This window comes from Impatiens glandulifera, chromosome 2, assembly GCF_907164915.1.
Source record: "Impatiens glandulifera chromosome 2, dImpGla2.1, whole genome shotgun sequence".
Taxonomy (NCBI): Eukaryota; Viridiplantae; Streptophyta; class Magnoliopsida; order Ericales; family Balsaminaceae; genus Impatiens; species Impatiens glandulifera.
The window spans coordinates 47,952,634-47,976,861 of NC_061863.1; the positions used below are offsets into that span (position 1 = coordinate 47,952,634).

The 24,228-nt window shown below is 34.6% G+C and overlaps 3 protein-coding genes across 3 annotated transcripts; 1 reads left to right on the plus strand and 2 right to left on the minus strand.

Moving 5' to 3' along the window:
• The first annotated feature begins 252 nt into the window (after window positions 1-252).
• On the plus strand, window positions 253-10,331 carry LOC124923931 (protein CTR9 homolog). Its single transcript, XM_047463934.1, has 24 exons — window positions 253-673; window positions 1,005-1,071; window positions 1,188-1,382; window positions 1,508-1,608; window positions 2,316-2,369; window positions 2,540-2,656; window positions 2,768-2,831; window positions 3,007-3,221; window positions 3,442-3,526; window positions 3,853-3,953; window positions 4,058-4,150; window positions 5,393-5,461; window positions 5,674-5,766; window positions 5,890-6,156; window positions 6,395-6,475; window positions 6,575-6,733; window positions 6,973-7,068; window positions 7,516-7,617; window positions 7,710-7,817; window positions 7,908-8,132; window positions 8,514-8,780; window positions 8,861-8,932; window positions 9,194-9,514; window positions 9,886-10,331. Exons 1-24 carry the CDS (start codon window positions 533-535, stop codon window positions 9,943-9,945), a joined length of 3,153 nt encoding a protein of 1,050 aa, XP_047319890.1. The 5' UTR covers window positions 253-532; the 3' UTR covers window positions 9,946-10,331.
• Window positions 10,332-11,773: 1,442 nt separating this feature from the next.
• On the minus strand, window positions 11,774-12,491 carry LOC124927820 (growth-regulating factor 2-like). Its single transcript, XM_047468301.1, has 2 exons — window positions 12,158-12,491; window positions 11,774-12,068 (listed from the first exon to the last, which is right to left on the minus strand). The coding sequence occupies exons 1-2, from the start codon at window positions 12,439-12,441 to the stop codon at window positions 11,819-11,821; spliced, it is 534 nt and encodes a 177-aa protein (XP_047324257.1). The 5' UTR covers window positions 12,442-12,491; the 3' UTR covers window positions 11,774-11,818.
• A 7,096-nt stretch (window positions 12,492-19,587) lies between these two features.
• On the minus strand, window positions 19,588-22,279 carry LOC124924776 (DNA ligase 1). The gene is made up of 9 exons (XM_047464769.1): window positions 21,650-22,279; window positions 21,468-21,560; window positions 21,295-21,357; window positions 21,155-21,217; window positions 20,998-21,060; window positions 20,831-20,905; window positions 20,560-20,739; window positions 20,021-20,484; window positions 19,588-19,912 (listed from the first exon to the last, which is right to left on the minus strand). The coding sequence occupies exons 1-9, from the start codon at window positions 22,277-22,279 to the stop codon at window positions 19,588-19,590; spliced, it is 1,956 nt and encodes a 651-aa protein (XP_047320725.1).
• Between the last annotated feature and the right edge of the window lie 1,949 nt (window positions 22,280-24,228).

Consider the following 24,228-nt stretch of genomic DNA (forward strand, 5'->3'; position numbering starts at 1 on the left):
AATGCAATTTTATTTTTATAATATATAAAGTATTTGAATTTGAATTTAAAATTTAATACTATTAAATAGACTATTTAATAAATGTTTTAGTTAAAAACAAATAAAAATAAAGCATAAGAAAGGTGTTTCTAGATCAGGAGAACAAACTAAATCCTGCCAGTGGGCCCTGACGGGTCGGGTACTCAAAGTCCAAAGCCCGATATCGATTTGGTTACCCAATAAAAGAACGCAAAACCGATCCGATATCCTATCATTAAAAAAAAATCCTAAGTTTCAACTTCTCTCTCAAATCTCCGCCGACCGCCGCCTCCGACCGCCGACGCCGCAGACCGCCGACGCAGACCGCCGCCATCGCCTCTCTAGTCTACATCTCCGCAGTCTGAATCCATCCTCAGTCCGCCGCCTTCGCCTATTCCTGCGGCTCTATCTATTTTTCTGCGGAAGTAGCAGGATCGTCTAAGCAAACTTGCTGAACCTGGGTTTTAATTTAATCTTTCAGCAGCCCTAGGCGGCTTAGCTTGTTTGATTTCCGATGGCTTGCGTCTACATTCCGGTACAGAACTCCGAGGAGGAAGTCAGAGTGGTTCTTGATCAGCTACCTAGAGACGCTTCTGATATCCTTGACATACTCAAGGCTGAACAGGCGCCATTAGATCTCTGGTTAATTATCGCGGTACTATTCTCTAAAACATTTAAAGATGTAAATGTGTGTAAACTGAGATACAAAACAAATTTGATTTTCAACATTGGCTTTTTGGCACCAAAAAAATGCATAGTTCATGGCTAAGAAGTGTTTGGGTTTTCTGAAATTTTCGTTCTTTTATTTTGTTGTATTCTTGTGGGTTGTTTGTGCTGGTCCCTGTATGCTGTTAATTTCATGGCAGTGTTTATTAGGATGCATTTAAGGCTTACACGAGGTGTCACTACACAATGCATTTTGTGGCTTACAATGTTTTTATGTTTAGTTAATCACTGGGCTTCATTTTTACTGTAATATATTTCAGAGGGAATATTTTAAGCAAGGAAAAAATGAGCAATTTCGTCAAATTCTGGAGGAGGGGTCCAGTCCAGGTATAAAATTTCAACCTTTTTAGCAGTTTTTTCCTTGATCTTCCTAGTTTATCAGTTGATTGATTGGCCTTTGAGGTAGCATCTATATGGTCTGATCATGATGCTATTGTGTGCAGAAATTGATGAATACTATGCTGATGTTAGATATGAAAGGATTGCTATCCTAAATGCGTTAGGTGCATATTACAGCTACCTTGGAAAAATTGAGACAAAGCAAAGAGAAAAAGAGGAACATTTTATAATGGCGACACAATACTACAATAAAGCGTCAAGAATCGACATGCACGAGCCATCTACTTGGATTGGGAAAGGTTAGCAATTTTATTTTCTTCAATCACTAGTAGTGTATGCAAGACTCACATATTTCTACATAGACTGTGGTGTACCATACTTCTTAGGTTTAGGTATTAAAGTTGGTTCCTTGAAATGATTTTAGGTCAGCTTTTACTGGCAAAGGGTGATTTAGAGCAGGCATTTGCTGCTTTCAAGATTGTACTTGATGGTGATCGTGACAATGTTCTTGCTCTTCTTGGTCAGGTAATTGCAATTGCTTGCAAATTTCCTAGTCTATTCAACCGTTTCTATATATGTAAAAGACATGGATACCAAGTTATCAACAATCTAAGCATTGCAAACAAAACCTACTTAAGGGTGGTGGCCCAGAAGCACCCATAGGCAACAAGAAATATCAGCATCAAACTAAAATGCCCACATAAGTCTCAACTCAGATTCCCCCTTCCAAAAGGAGGAAAAAAAATGCTTACAATCCAGTTAATTCCCGAGGTTTAGCTGTGTGAGAAACTGATTTCTTGATAGAGAATCAAGATCTTCCACTCCCTTAAAATTCTGTCCGTCCATACTTTCTGACTGCAAGGTCAAAGTATACACAAGTCGGAGTTTGACAATTGAAACAGCGTACAAGCGCTTTGCCACCTCATTTACTGTGCTCGTCTAGTTGACTGTCCTTCAAATCATGTGATAATGGTAGATTGGGAGGTTTGTTCAATAGGAATCACCGTGATGATCTTTTGTCAATTAAAATTTGTTGGAGTATCCACTGTTCTATAGATGCTAGAAACTTAAAACTCATACAAGTAATTTTGAAAGGAATTTCTCCAATTAGCTTCTAAATTATGTACATTTCCTTAATACTCATTTTATCACTTCTACCAATCTAAGATACTCTCTGTATCTCTCTACTCTTTATTGCGCTAACTTGGGCCAGACTGTAAAATTGTTTGCAGGCTTGTGTACAATTTAACCGTAGTCGATATTCAGATTCGCTGGACTTGTATAAGGTGTGTTGATCATCATTTCATGTTTAGGTGGCTAGCTAAGTTTGCACTTTATATTGTTTTCCATCAGTTTTTAGACTGGAAAAATAGAAATCCCTACCCTACTTGGTTGTTTACAAAGTTTGTTGTTGGACCAAATCTGAGAACATCTTTATTGTCCATGATTTACTAAGAGGGCGTTGCAAGCCTATCCACACTGCCCTGGATCAGTGAGATTGGGAATAGGTCTATGTCGCTATAAATTGGGACAACATTCAAAGGCAAAGCTAGCATTTCGGCGTGTTTTACAGGTATGCCAATGGTAACATGATAGTTTATATACTAATATGCTTTCCCATATAGCACATCTTCAAAACTGGCAAAGTATGGTGAGTTAAACCTTCACTACTTTCTAATTGCAGTTAGATCCAGAAAATGTTGAGGCACTTGTAGCGCTTGGTATTATGGATCTGCAAACAAATGAAGGTGTGCTAAGTCACTGTGCTTGCTATATGGATGGCTGAGGGTGCCACTTTGTTATTTATGCTTCCATTATTTCCTGTTTCACATGAAACTTATAATATAGACGACACTTTTTCCAGAACAGATTTTGGATTTCAGTTAGCTTATTGCTTTAATGATGCTTTATCTGTTCATGCAGCCACAGACATTAGGAAGGGAATGGACAAGATGCAAAGAGCTTTTGAGATATACCCCTATTGTGCCATGGCATCAAATTTTCTGGCTAATCATTTTTTCTTCACTGGCCAACACTTTTTGGTTGAACAACTGACTGAAACTGCTCTTGCTGTTACTAATCATGGACCTACAAAATCACATTCATATTATAATCTGGCCAGATCTTACCATAGTAAGGTCAGTTTTCTGTTGTTTTTCATAATGCATCTCATTTTGAGTTCACAATGTGCCAACCTCTTTGTCTGTTTCCCAATATATTACTTGTTGAACTTTTGTTTTGTGATTTGTCTATCCATTGTACATTATTTGTCGCATTCACTTATTTGTTCTTTTTCTGCCTCATATACCATTCATGATCAATGATGATACTTGTGTTCTTCTTGTTTGTTTATATTAGGGGGACTACGAGAAAGCTGGACTTTATTACATGGCATCTGTGAAGGAAATCAGCAAGCCTCAAGACTTTGTCTTACCTTATTATGGTCAATGACTTAAGAACTTATCTTGTTTCTATACTGTTCACATGAAGTAACCTTTTTGTACTTTTAACCTTTCAATCATAATGTTTGATGGAAATGGAAGTGCATAATTCATGTATCTACATAGTAATATTCAATTTCTTTAAATGTGAAAATGCCTTCTTTTGTTGGTTGACTTTTGATGTTTTTATACAATGCTAGAAATTGTATTCAATGACCTGGTTACTGATGTATTTTTACTCCCTTAAGGTCAACCATCTATTTTGTTTTCCTTCCGATTTCATTCTACCATGGCAATCTTATCTTAACGTTTTTTTTCTATAAGTCAGGTCTAGGACAAGTGCAGCTGAAATTGGCTGACTACAGAAGTGCTCTTTCAAACTTTGAAAAGGTTTTGGAGGTTTTTCCTGAAAATGGCGAGGCATTGAAGGTACGCTAACTGATGAAACTGGTTGATTTAGAAACACTTCTAACTACCCTTCCCACCATTTTGTTAATTAGAGTAATAGACGATTTTCTTTTTTACTCTTGTAGGCCGTTGGACACATTTATGGTCAACTTGGGCAGACTAGCAAGGCTTTGGAGACTCTTAAGAGAGTTACTAAGATTGATCCACGTGATGCTCAGGTTAGCATCTTAATATTTTATATCCTTCTTTTTGTTTGTTGATTTTGTTTTTATGGGAATGAAATTGCGGAATTCTATTTTCTTTTGCTTGCATGGAAAGATCAAGGTAAGTCCAGTATACATGGAAAAGATTGAGTTAGTGATGCATTACGAATTTGCGATATTTCAAGCTTTACTTTCATATCTTTAGTTCACTAAGAAAGCCTTGATTGAAGTAAGGCTCATTGTTGTAGGGGTCGTGCTAGCTTCCTTCAAAGAATAAAACCCTGGTTCTAAAAAAAGAAGAAAAGGAATATGTAGTAATTATCTCAGTGATAGTGTATTTGGATTAAATAATAATAGCTAGTTTGCTTTTAAATTCATTCTTAACTTAGTATTTTCATAACTAGTAGGTAAAATTAGACCTCTACCCTATTAAGGACTCTTTCCCAATTAGTTGATAACCTTAGATCTCTATATAGATAAGCATGTAATCTGATAGTTCAAGTAACTTCGGCTAAGTTACGAATCAAGTGTTTGGGATGGTCTCTTTGAGGGTTGACTTGATCCCTTTTATCTAATTCCCCCTAGTCACCATATTTATTGTTATTTGGTTTGAGAACTTGTATAATCGTATTTCACGTGTTATCATATTGGTATTACTTCCCCTTCTAGGCCAACTTCTTTGTTTGTCCAACAGACCATATTTGACTTAAATAAATGAAAAACTATTCCCATCAATATTTTATACTACTTCCTATTAAAAGATCCAATCACTTTTCCAAATATTTTTAGGTGTGTTGCCATCAAGATAATAATGGAGACAAACAAACATATTCTTAAATGTGCTGAGAAGATTTGTGATTTTCTGCTGGATCAGCGATGTCCCCTTTTCTTTATTGAGCATATATGTGTTAAGCTTGCTCTTATAAGGGGTATGTTTGGGCAACTATTGATATAGAGATTAATGATTTCTTCTAGCAATATTTGTTCTTTATTGCACAACTATTGATCTCAATTGTGACTTCAGATCCATGTGTTTCTGAATCCAGTAGTGTTGTAGGACAGCACATTCCTTTGGTGTTTTTAGATCTCACTACTTAATTTTAATTGAGCCAATAAATCTCTATATTGTTGTTTTTTAGTTATTTTTGCTCATATAAGACATTAAATAAGTTTATTAGGATTAAAACATTAGCTTTTCATGTGTTCTAAATCTTTGATTATCTTTCGCTTATTCTCTGCCTTCCAACTTTCTTGTAGGCATTTTTGGATCTTGGAGAGTTGCTAATTTCAACAGATCCTGGAGCTGCTCTAGATGCCTTGAAAACCGTAAGTTTTTCTTATGATTACTGTTTTCAAGGCATCCATAGCAGCTCTAGAATGAATATATGCGCAGAATATGGGCAAATTCAACAAATGGGCTGAATATGGGCAAAATTAAATATTTATTTATTTCATGTTTAAAATTGCCTTCTGTCGTAACAGTTTTGTTTCTTCTTATTGGTTTGTTCATTTGCATTATTAATATGTATGTATCACAGGCACGCAGTTTAATGGAGAAGGGACATGAAGAAGCCCCAATAGAGTTGTTTAATGATATCGGTGTTCTCCATTTTGATAGAGGAGAGTTTGAGGTATGTGTTTAAGTTTTGATTAGTTGCCATGATAAAACAAATACGCACTTCTGTTTGAATTTCATATTTTTCATGCGTGCTATACAAATATATTACATGAAGCATTTACACATGTAATTTCAGCTAGCTGAGGAATGTTTCTTGGAGGGATTGGGTGATGGTATCTGGCGCATGTTAATTGATTCTAAAGGGAAACATTATCCTATTGATTCCACTGGATCTATCTCACATTACAAAGACATGCAAATATTCCATCAGCTTGAGCGTGATGGTTTTCCTGTTGAATTACCTTGGAACAAAGTGCCAATATTGTTTAACCTGGCCAGACTACTTGAGCAATTACATAACGTTCAGGCCTCAAGTATACTATACCGCCTGATCTTGCTTAAGGTGTGAACTCTTATATACTTGACTTGTTTCTCATTTTAGATATGCAGTCTAAGCGGATTCACTTTCAACTGATATGAATTTATGGAATATAAAGAATGATCCTACTCTTTCATTTTCATTTAATTTGTTTGCTTCGGCCCTGTTGTAGTTTATTATATACCCTCTCACGTGTAGTTTCAAGAGAGTGCTTTTATGTCTAGACTCTCTTACAGTTTTACTATGTCTCTTTTTTCTGCAGTATCCAGATTACGTTGATGCTTATTTAAGACTGGCAGCCATTGCAAATGCACGTAATAACATTGAGATGAGCATGGAGCTGGTTGTTACTAACCTTCTGTTGTTATGTTCTTTTTTTTCAAATCCCCTTGGATGATTTGTTTATATAATTCTGGCACAATGCCTTCCTTTTCCTCCTTAGGTATCAGATGCTTTGAAGGTGGATGACAAATGTGCGGATGCTTTACTTATGCTTGGTGACTTGGAGCTTAAAAATGATGATTGGTTAAAGACAAAGGATACCTTCAAAGCTGCTAAAGATGCAAGTGATGATAAAGATTCTTATGCAACCATATGCCTGGTATGTCCATTTACAGATCTTTGATTCTGCTATTTATGTTGGTATTTAGGAATTACTTTGGTATACCTATATTGTTGAGCAACACACACTGTTGAGATACAAATAGTACCAAATTTCTGATACTAGTCATCTTCCCTTGTTTAGTCGTGTCTCTTTCTTCTTAGCTGTTGCACCTTTGTTTAGTATTTCGTTATTCATAATTTAGTTATCAACTAACAATAGCGCCTTTTGTTGTTAAGGGGAATTGGAACTACTTTGCTGCAGTTCGTTCTGAGAAGAGAAACCCAAAGTTGGAAGCTACACATCTAGAAAAAGCCAAGGAACTCTACACAAAAGTATGTTGTTGATGAAAATGTGTGCTAATGTTTCATTAACATTTAATTTTTATATTGGATAGTTCATGGAAGAACAGTGAGGATGTTATTTTGTATAGAATCCATTCTTATCAGCAAAAGGATAGTTGAACAATAGGGTTCAGGTCCAATGGTGCCTCCCCCCCTAAGAATCCTTTTGTTGAGATGATATCCTGCATCTCATCCACAAATGTATTTGTTGTAAAAACAGTAGAGTTAAGTGCAAACTATGTCCAATCATCAAATCAACATATTTTCAAATAAAATATATCACAGCTATTTTAAGTACTGCTTTCCAAAACAAAAACTTTTTTTGCTCATATCATTTTATTAGGTGTTTTAGCCTTCTAAGACTAAGATTTCAAGAAATTAACAGTTGCATTGAACTTCCTTTTAGTCTATATTGCTTACTGTAGTTCATGATTTCAGGTTCTTGTTAATCATAGTTCCAATTTATATGCTGCTAATGGTGCTGGAGTTGTTTTTGCTGAGAAAGGTCAATTTGATGTTTCAAAAGACCTTTTTACTCAGGTTTGTTATTCTTGGTTTGTTTTGGTCCACAAGCAAAGAGAATGCATTCTTTCTAATTTCTATACTAAAGAGTTCTTGTAATCGGGTCACAGGTTCAAGAAGCTACCAGTGGTAATGTAATTTTACAGATGCCAGATGTGTGGATAAATTTGGCACATGTTCATTTTGCACAGGGAAATTTTTCATTGGCTGTTAAGATGGTTTGTTAACTTTTCGACATACTTCCTTACTGTAACTGAAATCTAGATATTGTCTGCTTTCTTTTGTTGATTTAACTTCTTTGTCTGCAGTATCAGAATTGTTTGCGGAAGTTTCATTATAGCACTGATAGCCAGATTCTTCTTTATCTGGCCCGTACCCATTATGAAGCTGAACAGTGGGAAGATTGCAAAAAAACATTGTTGAGAGCGATACACTTGGCGCCTTCAAATTACACATTGAAATTTGACGCAGGAGTAGCAATGCAAAAATTCTCTGCATCAACCCTACAAAAAGAGAAAAGAACGGCTCAAGAGGTTGAACATAAAGGAATCTTATTACTATATTTTTCTTTGAGATTTAGGTTTTCTTTGTTAGAATAGGATTATGGGCTTGAGGAATGTTCACTTGTTGTTTGAAAAAAGGTCAACCTTTTATTAAAAAAGAAAACGCAAGGAGCGTTCAAACATTGTAATGATGAGGGGAGGGGAAAAAACAAAAACCAGAAAAATTATCTACTTCACTTGTACATTTACCAATATGAAAGTTGTATGAATATCTACTTCAAGTGCGATAAATCTGCAATAGAACACTTTGACTGACAATAAGTCTGATCCTACAATATGAAACCTGAAGGTAACTTGTTTATAAATAATAATTAGAACCGCCATCTAACTTTTGAACTTTGAGCTTGGCAGGTACGATCAACAGTTGCCGAGCTTAAAAATGCAGTTCGGATATTTAGTCAGTTAGCTGCAGCTTCAAATCTCCAGTTCCATGGGTTTGATGAGAAAAAAATTGAAACCCATGTCAATTACTGCAAGCATTTGCTTCTGGCTGCAAAAGCTCACTGTGAGGCAGCTGAGCGAGATGAGCAGCAGAACAAACAGAGAATAGAACTTGCTCGTCAGGTCTCCTTGGCTGAGGAAGCCCGTAGAAAAGCAGAAGAGCAAAGGAAGTTTCAGGTTAGCATGTTTTCATGTAACAAGTTATGTATTATGCATAGTTCATTTGGGCCTTCTTCAATATTATTGTTTGGAAACAGATGGAGAAAAGGAAACAGGAGGATGAACATAAGCAAGTTATGCAACGAGAAGAACATTTACAGCGAATGAAGGTCAGCAATTATTTGTTTTTACTTCTTTCATTGTATACTCGTCATGGCCTGTTCTTGTGACACAAACATGCCAACATTGTTAATACAAGGAAATTTTAAGCTTTTAAAACTCAGATACTCCATTATTGAGCATGCATCATAGATAACATAAAATTGTTATTGATTTTTGTGAAGGAGATGGTTTCGAATTAAATATGGTAGATTTTCTTGCATTTAGAAGCTTCTTCACTTGCTTAAATATAACTCACTATTTTTCTCCAGGAACAATGGAAGAGTAGCAGTCATGGTGCTAAGCGGAAGGATAGATCTCAGTTTGATGATGAGGATGGCGGTGGACATGGAGAAAAGAGACGAAAGAAGGGAGGAAAGAGGAGAAAGAGAGATAAGAGTTCAAAGTCACGTAATGAAAATGAGGAACCAGAGGATGAAGCTGTGTATGATCACGAGGATATTGAGGAAGAAGAGACTAACGACCATGTGTATCCCCATCATAAGTTAAATGACGAAGAAGATAATGAAGGGGGAGAAAATGCTCAGGACCTTCTTGCTGCTGCTGGACTCGAAGACTCTGATGTGGACGAGGTAAATTCCCCTTAGCTGTTACTTGATTACCAGTTATGTGCATGTTTAAGTTAAAAAAGAACATTTCTCCTAAAATATTCCTGTTAGTTTCTAGCTGCAGTGGATTGACTTTCATTTGCTTTAAGCTTCTAATCTAGGTTCTACTTGCACTTTAACACAAGCCAATATCACGGTTTACTATTGGGAGTGAAAAAATATGTCATTATTTTGCAAGGTTCTGTTTTAATTTTCTGAGTGATGTGTGCCTGCATATATATGCCTCAGTTTTGTTTTATTTTCTCATCAGCTTTGCTCCTCTATCCAACATGTAGAATTAATTATTAATTATTTTAATTTCCCTGAGGTATGATTACTCATTTTTGCTGATGTAGGCTGCTCCTTCACAAACAAATCGGCGGAGGCAAGCATTTTCAGACTCAGATGAGGAATAGATTCTTGAAAAGGGACAAACAAGAATCTGAAATGGTGCTCATAAGCACTAACATCAAATATGTACTAAGAGGAGTCCTATACATAGTGTAAGGATACACGGATCGATCAGCAGGTTAGTTGCTTCACCTTGAAATCCACCCATATAGAAGAGAGCCAAGGATTTTGATGGAAAACTGTAATTTGAAGTTGGTTGTTTTTAGTTTGTTTCATTGCTTGCTGGAAAAAAGAAAAGTTAATGCTAATTGCCTCATCTTCTGAAGTCATAATTCACTGCACTACTTTTGAAGATGGAGCATAATTGGGCTGTTATTATTGCAGTTTGATAATTTATATCCCAAAATATGAATCTTAGTGCCTAGCTGAAAATGAAAAGTTATAATTTGATTTCATTCCCGCCAGTGATCTGCATTTAAAATTTTCATTCCTGTTGTTTCAAATGGTTTGGAGAATACAAATCCTCATAGAGAGTGAAACAAATGAATTCCTACTCTTGTTTGTAATAATCAGATGCTAAATGGTTGTGAGCTTTCAGATTCCATCAGCAGCCTGGCTAAAATTAGTAGCTTGTGGGCCTTCTCTGTGGTTTTTGACCATCATGGGTCATTCACAAAGATAAGAGCACAGTGGAAACCATTTTATTTCTTTTCCTATTAGGTGGTGAAAATTATTTACAGCATTTGTTGTCATAAAGCTAGTTTTTTTAGATCTGGGTCTATTTGGCTGTTACAGCACCAGTAATGCAGAGGAACTCTGATAGCTTTTGTCTGAAACAGTAAAGTGAAAAATATGGACCATTGGTACTTGCATGTTGAAAAGCCTGTGATGTCTGAACACCACATTGTTCCTTTTTTTCACTCCTATGGAGCATCATCATCCTGAACCTCAATACTCACCTTGCTGGCTAGTTTCTTTTGCCAATTAAAAAAAAAAAAGTACTTTCTCATGATGCTCAGAGATTCAAAAAACAGATCATATATTACCCTTACACCATTTTCATCAGGGCAATGATCACTAGTGTGTCCATTTACTTTTTTTACCAATCTTCTTACATTAGAATTGAATGTAAGTCTAGAAGATAATTGACAGAAAAAACAAAATGAATTGATTCCTCCACATTATCAGTTCAAAAAAGTCCCATAAATCAGTCTTGATACTTCCTACTGCTTGGGAGCCATAGGTCCATCCAGAATTAGACCTTTCCATTTCCAAATGAGAGAATAAAGGATAGGCTCTTAGGTAATGTCTTTAAAAATGTGACCCGATAAACTTGTTTCCACCGAAGATCTAACCGAAAGTCTCTATTATAACGGATAATGCAATTGTTCAGCTCTCTATCTCCATTCCATTTCCTCACAACTATTGAAGAGGTGCAATTGGTTTTACACCTAGGGTTGCATTTTCGATATGCAACCGATGTGCAATTGTTTGTAGCGTCTGATTTTCAACACGATGCTTATTGGACATTCATTAATTAGAAACAAAAAAACTTACATATGTTTGTTTTACTAAATTACAATCATTTTGATTTTGTTCCATAAATAAAAAAAAAGAGTCAATATCATTTTTAAATAATTTCAACCTAATCAAGCATTATTTCATTCTCATCCTCATCCCTTAATTCAAATATTAAAATATTTTTTATTTAAAAAACAATAACTTATTTTATCATTATATATTAATACTTTTTAAGTCTTTTATTAAAAATAACTCATTTACTCAAAACCATCACCAATCAAGACTATAAAACATATCAACCAGACAATAGATTATTTAAAAAACCCTATAAGGAACAATGCCTAAGGTTAGAGGGAATTTTTGTTTTTTTTTGAATGATAAACGACTTTTACATGATAAGTTGGACTTCCAAATAAGTTAAATGAAATGGTGCATCACTTTCTCTGTACCCAAAAACATTTGATTTTGGCAATGTTTAGAAGGTTTATTGAGGCCTTCAAACTGCAAGCATTGCTCCTTAGATGTAAAACCAAGGTAACTCTTTTCCTTCAATTGCCAAGAATCATCAAGTAACGAGCTTGAGTAGCCTTTTCCTTTCCCATAACCAGCATTAGATAGAAAAACATGTTCATTATTGTCAACTTCCTCATTCTTCCAGTGGCCATACCTGTGTGATATTTTGATTTAATAATCTAACCATATATATATATTATTATTAGAAAGATAAGGTCTTAGGACTGTAATAGTTAGATTCACCTGAAACTGTTATCTGGACTGGAACAAAGGCTAAAGGAGGAGTCCATGAGCAATTTCTTCTGATTGGTGGGGATTCTTAAAGAAGCTTGAATCGTGTTTCTGCCTTTTGATGAATCAGCAGTTTCCATAGATTCAACATGCTTTCTTGAACGTTTTTTGCTTCTATGCTTGTGTCTGTCACAGTACTTTGAATCTGAGCCTGCTTCTTTTGAGCATCTCCATTTCTTCCCATCTGTTCTTCTGCACCTCCCTGGCTCTGGATCTAGTTTTCTACCATGACCCATTTGGTAACATGACCACCCAACTGCAATCACAAGTAAGTTAAGAACTATTAATGTCTCTAATGAAGTAGTAACAGTAGTAGTAGTACTGGGGCCTTATTTGGAATCCAGTTTTGAATCCAAACAAGGCCTGCAGAAGGGAAGGGGTCATACGATGATGATGTTGGGTAACAGTAGAGGAAGTGAGCTGATCATTCAAACTTGTTTTGATGGTGAAGATGAGCTGAAGTGGAATAGACATGCCGGTTATCAAATACTGGTAAATAAGAGCTTGAAGTTGAAACTCTTCCCTTTGAGTTCCTGTAAAGAGTGACCAATTTCTTCTTCTTTGACTCATCATCATCATCATGGTTAGAGTGAGAGAAATGAAACAAAGAAGAAGTCGGGTTCTTGTTGTTAAGTTATAATAGTGGGGGTAGTAGTAGTAGGTAGGTAGGTAGTTAGGTACACGTAAGTTGATATAACATGAAGGAAAGAAAGAGGGAGATGATAAAAAGGTGCATACTTTTTAGAAATGAATTGAAAGATTTCAGAAAACCACAAAAATGTAACAGTAGTAATATCTCTCTGCAGAAACCAGCATTATTATTATTATTATTTTTCATCAGTACTGAGCAGGAGGAGGAGGAGATGAGCCTGAGGAAGTATATTTATTTTATGCCGGGGCCGTCTGGTGGCCTGAATCAACCACACGTGGGTGGTTCTGATTTCTGACCTAGTTCTGATCTGAACTCAATGCAGTTCTGATCTTACTCAGATTATTATGACTGATCCGGACCCCCCACCCCACCTCCTCTGTTTCTACTCAGATCTTGACTGATCCTCACGGACGGACCCCTCTCCCCTCTCTCTTTCTGAAATTTATGTATTTTTTCAACCACCCAAAGTTACTGCTTCCCTTCATTACTTTTACTGCTATATCTCATTGTCTTTTTCCTTACAGACTTCACCATTGAGCTTGGTTGGTTTGATCTATATGGTTATTTTCAAATAATCTTTTTTCATATTGGTTATTTGAGTATGAAGATTGATGAAGTGTTTTGACATTTTAGTTGATGATTTGATTAACATGATTAAGAAGACTTTTAGTGTTGTATCTTATTTGTCTTTTTCTTTAAAGACTTCACCATTGAGTTGGGTTTGATCTATGGTTATTTTCAAATAATCTGTTTATTGTTGGCTATCCGAGTAGGAAGATTAATAAGCTGTTTTTGATATTTTAGTTAATGATTTGAATAATATTGGTCTTGATTGTGCTTATTTGAATAACTATAACCAAAATATATCACATCACTTATCATTTTTTATATTATATACTTTAGTTCATTAACTAAAATACATTTTTTATTAAATTATTATTTTTTATTTATTATTATTTTAAGTTTTTTTATAAAAAAAATAAAATACTCATTTTAAAATAATTTTCAATCATTTAAATGATCGAATTATTTAAATAACTCAAATTCAAACTTGATTATTGAATAATGGGTTATTTGAAATTAAAATTAATCTCAAATAACTCATATCATATAAGGTCTTAATTTAGACAAAACCTGGAGTTTGTTTGATTTTGAGTTATTTAAAAAAAAAAATTGTTTGATTTGATTTTGAATTATTATAATGTTTAATAAAGAAAAAATATTTTAAATAAAATGTGATATATTACATTTTAGTGAAAAAAATTATTAAAAAAAAAACTATCATTAGATGATACAATGTAATGTAAAATTAACAGAATTAGATTTTAAATATATTGGGGAGTTTAAAAATGAAGGTCTAAGACAGAATAATAAGATAAGCTTGAAAAGTTTAAATTTAGTGCCCTTTTTTTATTTGATGGAATATTTATTGAACAATGATATTGTAATCATGAATTTGCTCAATGTTCCCCCACAAATAATTGGAATCTTTAAAAAGTTACTTTAAATTAACACTTTTGCAATCATTTTATAAGATAAATTACAATCACTAATTAATTTAAATTAACTTAACTCATCTAGATCATATTAGTTTCATAATATTGAAAATATCTAAAACTACTACCTCTATGAAAGCTGAAAGAACTCCATAAAACCCATCGGTTATAAAACTGTCAGTATACCAAAATAATTTTAGAAAGAAAATGATAAAATAAAAATGTTAAGATATTGTAATGTTTTATTCTTTTTATCAACTAAGAACTAAATTTTTGTTATTAATTACTTAATTCATCAATTAAAATCTTTTATATATATATAAAATATTCTAATAATTTAATTAATTAAAAATTAATTTTTTTAATATTTTTTTTATGAATATATGATTTTTTTTCATAAAAATATAATAAACCACCCCTTCCAAGTGGAAATTTGATGAAATGACCCTCATAAGAGGCATAATTCCAAAAAAAGCCCGCATCTAATAATATTTGCAAAAATGGCCCTTTTGTCCTGTGAAAAGTCTGTAATACCCTCGCGCTTGATTTACCGCTCATTTACGAGAAATGACATTCACGCATTTTTATCTAAAAAGTATGAGTTCATAAACGCGTTTTAGATTAAATTCGTGAATGGAATTTCCCGTAAATGGAAAGTCGAGAAATTTCATTCACGCATTTCCCGTAAACGCGTTTATGAACTCACGCTTTTTAGATGAATATGCGTGAATGGAATTTCTCGGCTTTCATCGTATATATAATTTTGTTTGCCCTAATTTAAAACAAAACACATTCACGAATATCATCGACTCTCTCCCACCCCGACTTCCAAAACTTCGTCTTTACAACTGTCGACTTTCCATTCCAACTTCGTTCAACATCATCGATTGATGCTTATGGGATTGGTCCTTCCGTCCGTGTCGTCGTTCCTTTACAGGTTAGTTTAGGCTTTAAGGATTGGGTTTAGGGTTGTGTAATGTTATTATTCAGTCTGGTTTTATGTATAACTCATTGATGCTTATATATTGATGAATAATCCTTAGCTTTAGGATATTTGTAGAGTTTAGGGTTCATCTGTTTATATTGATGGTATAGAGTATATGTGTCTGAACATTGTATATTCACGAGCATTGTATATTCACGAACATTGTATATTCACGAACATTGTATAGTATGATGTTTCTTAGCTTATCCAATGTTGTATATTCACGAACTTGGTATATTCTGATGTTGCTTAGCTTTTCCAATGTTTGGTAACTTACGGTTATTGTATATTCTCAGCTTCGTCCCTTCGTTCAAGTTTAGTAGCTGAAGACCCACGACTCTCCATTCTCAAATGGGTTCTCAAATGGGTACGTTTATTTTATTTGAACCAATAATAGAACATTACAATATGCGTATAATCGCTGAACTATTTTCAATTGCAGCTCAAGTACTTTTTTACCTTGATGGAGAGTGGAAAATTATGGATTGCATAACTCATTTTGTTTCAAATTCAACTAGAGGTTTGAATGTTCTCTTAAATTCTACATATGTTGAATTAGTTGATATGATCTATTCTACTACTAATGTTGATACATCTAGATATGATTTATTTCTTCAAACCAAGTATAATACTCCGGGTATGGATGACAAATTTTCTTATGTAACTGATATCAAACAAGATATGGATGTGAACTTCTTTTTAGTTGAAACCTCGATATCACTCCATCATCGCATTGCACTGTGTGTATCTTTAATAAAGAAATCACTATCTAGAAACCCAACAAACTCAACTCAAGAAAGTGTAGTGGTTCCAACAATTGATAATCCTGACGTATTCCCGAAGTTTCAACAGCAGGAGGTTGTGTTTGAAACTCAAAATGACATAGAAGAAGACTCATGTTTGCGTCTGAATGAGGGGTTGATGATTGGATTCCTAGTACACAAACAAAAAATGATTAAGTTCCTAGTACACAACCAAACTGCAGTGATTGGGTTCCTAGTACACAACCAAACAATGTTGTTGCTCGTACCCAACCAAGCTGCAGTGATTGGGTTCCTAGTAACAAACTAAGTAGTAAAAATCCGATAAATGAGGCATTAACTTGCGAAATCGGATTGGAAGTCAGTTCGTTGTTTGAGAATAAAAAAGAAATTCAACTAAGGTTACATAAATATGCGATGGCTAATCATTTTGAATTTAAAGTGGAGAAGTCAAAAAAAGAACTTTGGTGTGTGAAATATTTGGATAAGAATTGCAAATGGAGATTGCGTGCTGTGAAAGAAAAATCCTCGGAGATGTTTGAGATTCGTAAATTTGTAAAAGATCATACATGTTCAATTGTGATGAGGCAAAAGAATCAAAGACAAACACCAACATGGGTTTTTTGGGAATGCATGAAGAGCAAGTACATGGACCATCATCATGACCACGTGCCCAAGAAAATAATAGAAGACATACAGAGAACTTATGAAATAAAGATGACTTATAATAAGGTTTGGAGGTCTAGAGAAAATGCCCTAATGGCGGTGCGAGGAACTGTAGAAGATTTATATGGTAAATTGTCATAATACCTGTACATGTTGGAGAAGAATAATTCGGGTACCATAACAGACATCCAGACGGATGAGCACAAACATTTCAGGTATATGTTCATGTCCTTAGGCCTATCAATTAGGAGTTTCAAAAACTGTTGTCGTCCAGTATTGTGCGTCGATGCCAGTTTTCTTAAGCACAATGTTGGAGGTCAGCTATTGATGGCAAAGCATTAGATGCGAATGAACAACTCTATCATGTTGCATTCGGCGTTGTTGATTCAGAGAATAACAACTCCTGGACTTATTTCATGCAAAAAATTAGAGATGCAATTGGATTAGTTAATGATCTCGTCTTCGTATCCGATAGACACCCAAGCATCGCCAATACCTTGTGCTCAGTTTTTCCAGAAGCATATCACGGTGCATGTACTTACCACATCAAGATGAATATTATGGCCAAATTTAAAACTGATCACTGCCATTTAGAGTTTGATTTGGCTTCTCATGCATACACAATCTTGCAGTTTAATTGGCATTTTGACAAGATCAATACTAAGGACGCTCGTATTGCCATGTATTTGGCAGATATTGGGTTGGAGAGATGGAGTCGTGCCTTTTTCCCTGGTAAACGATACAATCAAATGACAAGTAATTACGCTGAGAGCTTTAATAGTCAAAGCAGTGAAGCTATAAAGTATCCCATAACAACCTTAGCTGATTATTTAAGATTCACAATACAAGATTGATTTAATAATAAAAGAGAAAAAAATGTCCAATCACAAGGAACGTTTATCTCATTATTATAAAAAGTTCTTACGTGATCAAGCTGAGAAAGTTAGATTATATAACGTCCATCCACTTAACCGATCCGAGTTTTATGTGCATGACGGTGAATCTGATTTTAAAGTTGACTTAAAAGGATTGAGTTGTAGTTTTAGGGTATTTGATGTATTTGGTCTTCCTTGCACTCATGCCATGGCTGCTACCCGTACCCATAAATTGGATGCCTATGATCTGATCAAGGTAACGATTTACTCAAATAACTAACTAACTAACAAATTTCTCAAATTTTCAATTGTTATCTTTTTCAGGTATTACTCAACTGAATCGTGGATTAATGCATATGCGAAGACCTTCTATCTAGTTTGTCATCAAGACTCTTCGGATATTTCAGAAAATATCAAGCAACGAGTGTGCCTTAAACCACATGTTAAGGTTAAAAAAGGGCGGCCACAAACAAAGCGTAGGTCATCCCAATGTGAGACTCATAAGGTACCAAGAAGATGTAGTTCATGTGGTGGTCAAGGTCATAACAAGGAAACATGCAAATCAGTGATGCCTGCACCCTCTACTACAAGAGATGCAAGAGCATCATCTCAGCCGCCATTATCTCAGCAACCATCATCTCAGTCGTCATCATCTCAGCCGCCATCATCTCAGCAACCATCATCTCTTGCTTGAACAAATGTTGGTTTTATCTTATGAATATTGTATCAATTATTGTTGATTTTGTCTTATGAATATTATATATGGTTTTGATTACATGTGTTGGTTTTGATTATAGATTGTTGGTGTTGATTAAGATTGTTAGTGTTGATTAAGATTGTTGGTGTTGATTAAGATTGTTGCTATACACGAATTGTTGGTGTTGATTAAGCTTGTTGGCATATACAGATTGTTGGCGTTGATTAAGATTGTTGGCATATACAAATTGTTGGTTTTGATCAACCATCATCATCTCAGCAGTTGTTCTAAGTTTACTTCAATTTTGTAATGTGTAGGCTGTCTATTTTATTACTTTTGTTGTTTCAGCTATCATTTCATTGTATTATTGATACACGTTGAATTACCATCTTCAAGTAAATAGAGAGAAGCCATATTACAATTCACGCATTTTATGACTCACGCATATAGAATATGCATGAGTCATGTTGTAATATGCAGGAGTAATAACTCACGCATATTATAATAGACTATATGCTCGAAATACACCAATTGCGAGAAATACACCATTTGCGAGAAACACATCATATGCTCGAAATATACCATTTGCAAGAAATACACAAAATGCGAGAAACACATCATATGCTCGAAATACACCATTTGCGAGAAATACACTAATTGCGAGAAACACACATTATGCTTGAAATACACCAAATGCGAGAAACATGCCATATGCTTGAAATACACCATTTGCGAGAAATACACCAAATGCGAGAAATACATAACTAATTATGATAAACAGTATTCAGTATTACACAACATGTTACAACAATAATATTCAGTATTACACAACATGTTACAACAATAATATTCAGTATTACACAACATGTTAAATAATATTCAACATATTACAACTTCATGGCTCTCTAAAATTTGGTGGAACAACCTGACTGCCCACTTTTCTCTATAAAATTTCATCTTATCTGATATGCAATTTTCCAGACCAAGTTTAGCAGTCAGGTACTCTATATACATTAATACAAAAACGCCACAGTCCCCACTTATTGTTGCTTTTGATACTTCTGGATGTGGGATTCTACGAAATCTTAAAGTCTCCATTATCATGTTAGGATACCTGACCATTTGAACTTTAGACATTGCTTTATGAAGGAAGGGCGACAACATTTCACACATGGGTATCATGAATTATGCAAAATCGTCGTCTTTGAAAATTGACTGATCGCAATCATAAACATCAATTCTCCAATCTTTCATTCGTAGAACACACAGTGCTTAGTGTTTGAGGTCGAGGTTGAGGGGGAAGTAAATGTCATCAGCAGTGCTCCAATTGAGCATATGTCTATCTTCTCTACCCAGCAGTACAAGTACAAGGATTCATCAAAATAATGTCCTTGTGGTTTATCAGCATCAATCGAATCAGCAACAAATTTGTCATAGTGTGATGTAAACAATGGGACGAAATGGCAATCTAAGATGGTGAAATCCGTCGCGTGCGTCTTAGGGTAGGTGAATGCTCTTTTTCTTAGTAGAGCACATCCGGCATTGATCTCCACATCAGTTAGCCAATTACGTGTCCTTAGAATTGTATTAAAGAATTAATAGCCTATAGTGCCAACACAGAGCTTACATTGACCTCTTTTTGCCAATACTTTCATCAAAGCTGTCTTCAATTTCGGATCAAACTTCGCCATAGGATCGACAATGATTGGATCATCAACATCTTCTTTCACCTTCTTGTTTGGACGAGGGACGGTGTATGGACTAAGTAGAGCTTTCGACCTCAACCTCTTTCTCTTAAATTGGATGTGGGATGCATCGTCTAATTCCACCACATCCTCCTCCTCCTTCTCCTCCACCTCCTGCTTGTCCTTCTTCTGCACCTTGTTTTCCTTCTTGTCCACAAATAAATCATTGTCCACTTTCTTCTGTACCACCTTCTTATTCTGTACCACCTTCTTATTCTGTACCACCTTCTTATTCGGCACCTTGTCCACTTTTTCCACAAACAAATCATCGTCCACCTTCTTCTGCACCACCTTCTTATTCTGCACCACCTTCTTCTCCTCCATCTTCTCATCCTTTACAATCCCATCATTGTTCTTCTCCTTCACAATCCCATCATTGTTCTTCTCCTCCACTAGCCCATCCTACAAAAAAACAAAATGATTGAAATATACCATTTGCGAGAAACACACCAATTGCGAGAAACACACCATACATACCTCAATATCCTCCACCTTCTCCTTCACAATCCCATCATTGAATTTCTCATCAAGCACATCAGCTTCCTCAACAACTCCATCATTGTTCTTCTCCACAATCTCATCATTGTTCTTCTCCACAATCCCATCATTGTTCTTCTCCATAATCCCATCATTGGATTTCTCCTCCACTAGCCCATCCTACAAAAACAAAATGATTTAATTAGACCATTTGTGAGAAACACACCATATGTTCGAAATATACCATTTGCGAGAAACACACCATACATACCTCAATATCTTCCACCTTCTCCTCCACAATCCCATCATTGTTCTTCTCCTCCACTTTCTCTTCCACTAGCCCATCCTATAAAAAATAAAATGATTGAATTATACCATTTGCGAGAAACACACCATATGCTCGAAATACACTATTTGTGAGAAACACACCATACATACCTCAATATCCTCCACCTTCTCCTCCACAATTCCATCATTGTTCTTCTCCTCCATTAGCCCATCCTACAAAAAAATCAAAATGATTGAATTATATCATTTGCGAGAAACACACCATATGCTCGAAATACACCATATTTGAGAAACACACCATACATACCTCAATATCCTCCACCTTCTCCTCCACAATCCCATCATTGTTCTTCTCCTCCACTAGCCCATCCTACAAAAAAACAAAATGATTGAATTATATCATTTGCGAGAAATACACCAATTGCGAGAAACACACACCATACATACCTCAATATCCTCAATCTTTTTCTCCACAATCCCATCATTGAATTTCTCCTCCACTATCCCATCCTATAAAAAAACAAAATGATTGAATTAGATCATTTGCGAGAAACACATCATATGCTCAAAATAGACTATTTGTGAGAAACACAGCAATTGCAAAAACACATCATACATACCTCAATATCATCAATCTTCTTCTCCACAATCTCATCATTCACCAAATTATCCTCAACCACATCATCATTATTCTTTTCCTCCATATGCCCATCCTACAAAAAAACAAAATGCTTTAATTAGACCATATACTCGAAATACACCATATGCTTGAAATACACCAAATGCTAGAATTAGACCATACCTCAATATTATCATCATTCAACAATTCCTCAATCAACACATCCTCATTCTTCTTCTCCTCCACAAGCCCGACATTGTCTTTCTTCTCCACAAGCCCATCATTGTCTTTCTTCTCCATAAGCTCATCATTATCATCATTCAACAAATCCTCAATCAACACATTCACCTTATCCAAATCTTCCTCATCTATCTCCTCCAAATCTTCCTCATCCTTGTCTTCCTCATTCACCTTCTTTTTCTCCACATCCACATATTCCTCATTAAATCTTCTCTTTCTCTGTTCCTCCCCTAGTGTGGCTGATAATATGCCAAATTGTTGTTGTAGTTGGTTTAACATCTCTTTTATGAGATTTATTTCAGTTCTCATTTCAGTTTTTAGTTCATTTAGTTCCTTCGTAAGTTCATCAAATCTACATCTATCATGGGGAGTTGTTGCTGTTGGAGTCATGGGAGAGGATTCGTCATCTATTCTACTTGTGGCGCTCTCGGCAGAATAAGAGTTGCTGGTGATGGGGGTAGGGTTGCGGGTTCTTCTACTCGTGGAAGGTTTGGTTTTGGCAGAAGTAATTTGTCTTTTCTTCCTCATATCAGGTTTATGAAGAACTACATCTTCAATATCTTCAAATTTCATCTTTCCGCAATCAAGATCAAAAAAGACATCATAAACATTACCTCACATATCTTCAAAGTCCTCCCCAACATATAAGATCTTCTCTTCTTCAGACAATTTCATCTTCTTGACAATCTTGCCTTGCAGGCAGTGTGAAGATCAGAGGCGGTGTTCTTCCTCCTAGATTTGTACTGTATTATCCTTGGGCAGACAGGCTCTTACGCTTGAAGCATCGTATCCGTTGTAAGTTTGGAGACAAACGTTTGGATAACATCATAGGTCCACACTTGTAAGGCTAGTGCGAACCCATATACGGTATAAGAAACATCGACATTCTTGTCTTTGTTCTTCTTCCCCATGGCTTTCTTCTTCTCCAGATATAGCAACCTGAATGACATTTCTCGTAAATGAGCGGTAAATCAGGTGCGTATTACAGACTTTTCACATGACAAAAAGGCCCATTTTGCAAACATTATCAAGCGTGGGCCTTTTTTGAAATTATGCCTCTTTTGAGGGTCATCTCATCAAATTTCCCCGGGAGAGGATCTGTTGTCCCAAGTGAAGTTGTCCATTGCTGTCTCATTTATCAAAACGACATAACTTTGATAAATTAGACAAATAAAAAAATTATATATATGAAATAAACCCTAAATCCTAAATTCTAAACCCTAAAACCTAAATTCTAAACCCTAAATCATAAATCCTAAAAAATTATATATGTGACATTTTATTTTAATATTCAATTTTCTCTTTCCTCGCTTCACTCTCTTATCTCTTATGAGACAGAAAGTGGGACATTATCTTTGGAACAGCATATTCGAATTCAATTTCTCCTCGAAGTAATCCAACAACTTCAAAAGAACCTTTTTTTATTTAGTTTTTTATATTTAATCACATAAGTTATTAATTAAAATATTCAAATACTTAGATTTTATTTTAAAAAATAATTTTAAATACAAAATAATAATATAATCAATTAAACAAATTTTGTAACTTAAAAAAAATGGCTAATAAAAAATATTGAAAAGTCCAACACTGTTCATCATGACATAAATAAATAAAGAAAATATAAATATAAATAAAGAAAGAATTGGTCAGCATATTCTTCTTCCCACATTTTAAAAAAACCAAGCTCATATGATTTGATGCTTACTCACTAATTAATAATATTATTAAAAAAATAGCCCAATAATTATATATAATCATGTAAACAATATCTTTCTGTATATTTAATTATAATATTTATATGGATATGAAAAATCTTTGTTTCTCCTGCCTGGATCCAATTCTTTGCCACCGAATTTTTTTTATTTATTTGTTTTTTTTCTCATAAATGTCTTCATACTTCTCCCCAATATCCATAGCTTATTAACTAGTTATTCTATATTTCTATCCATACCTTTAATTGGGCCCCATATTCAAAATTCTCATTCATCCAAATCCAATCCACAACTTTTCTTAATTATAATTATTAATATTTAACTATAAAATATAAAATTTTAATTTTCAATATATTAAATTATTTTTTTAACTTAATTGGTAAGATATCAAATCTCATTAAGAGTATGACTAAGGCAACTAAACTAAAGTTGAAATCTCTTCAACATTGTTATTTGAAAAAAATATATCTTTTATGCATGTAGTCATATCCCCTACAAAAATTTCCCAAACATTATTATATTCCTATAAGAAAAAAAAACTTGGCAAGTTATATTTTTTTCTCTCCTGTATATGTGGTAAATTCGTGACTTATTTTTCGTTCAAATCATTTCTCTTTCAATAAATCATCGTGCATAGTTGTTTTGTTTGAATTACAGAAATTAACGTGATACCCCACGTTTATAACTCTCCCTCTAATTTAAAACGCTGCATAATTTCCGTTAATAAATAAAATATTAAATTAATTTATAACTTAATTGGTAAGATATCGAATTTCATTATACCATCCAAGATAAATATCTGGTAATAAA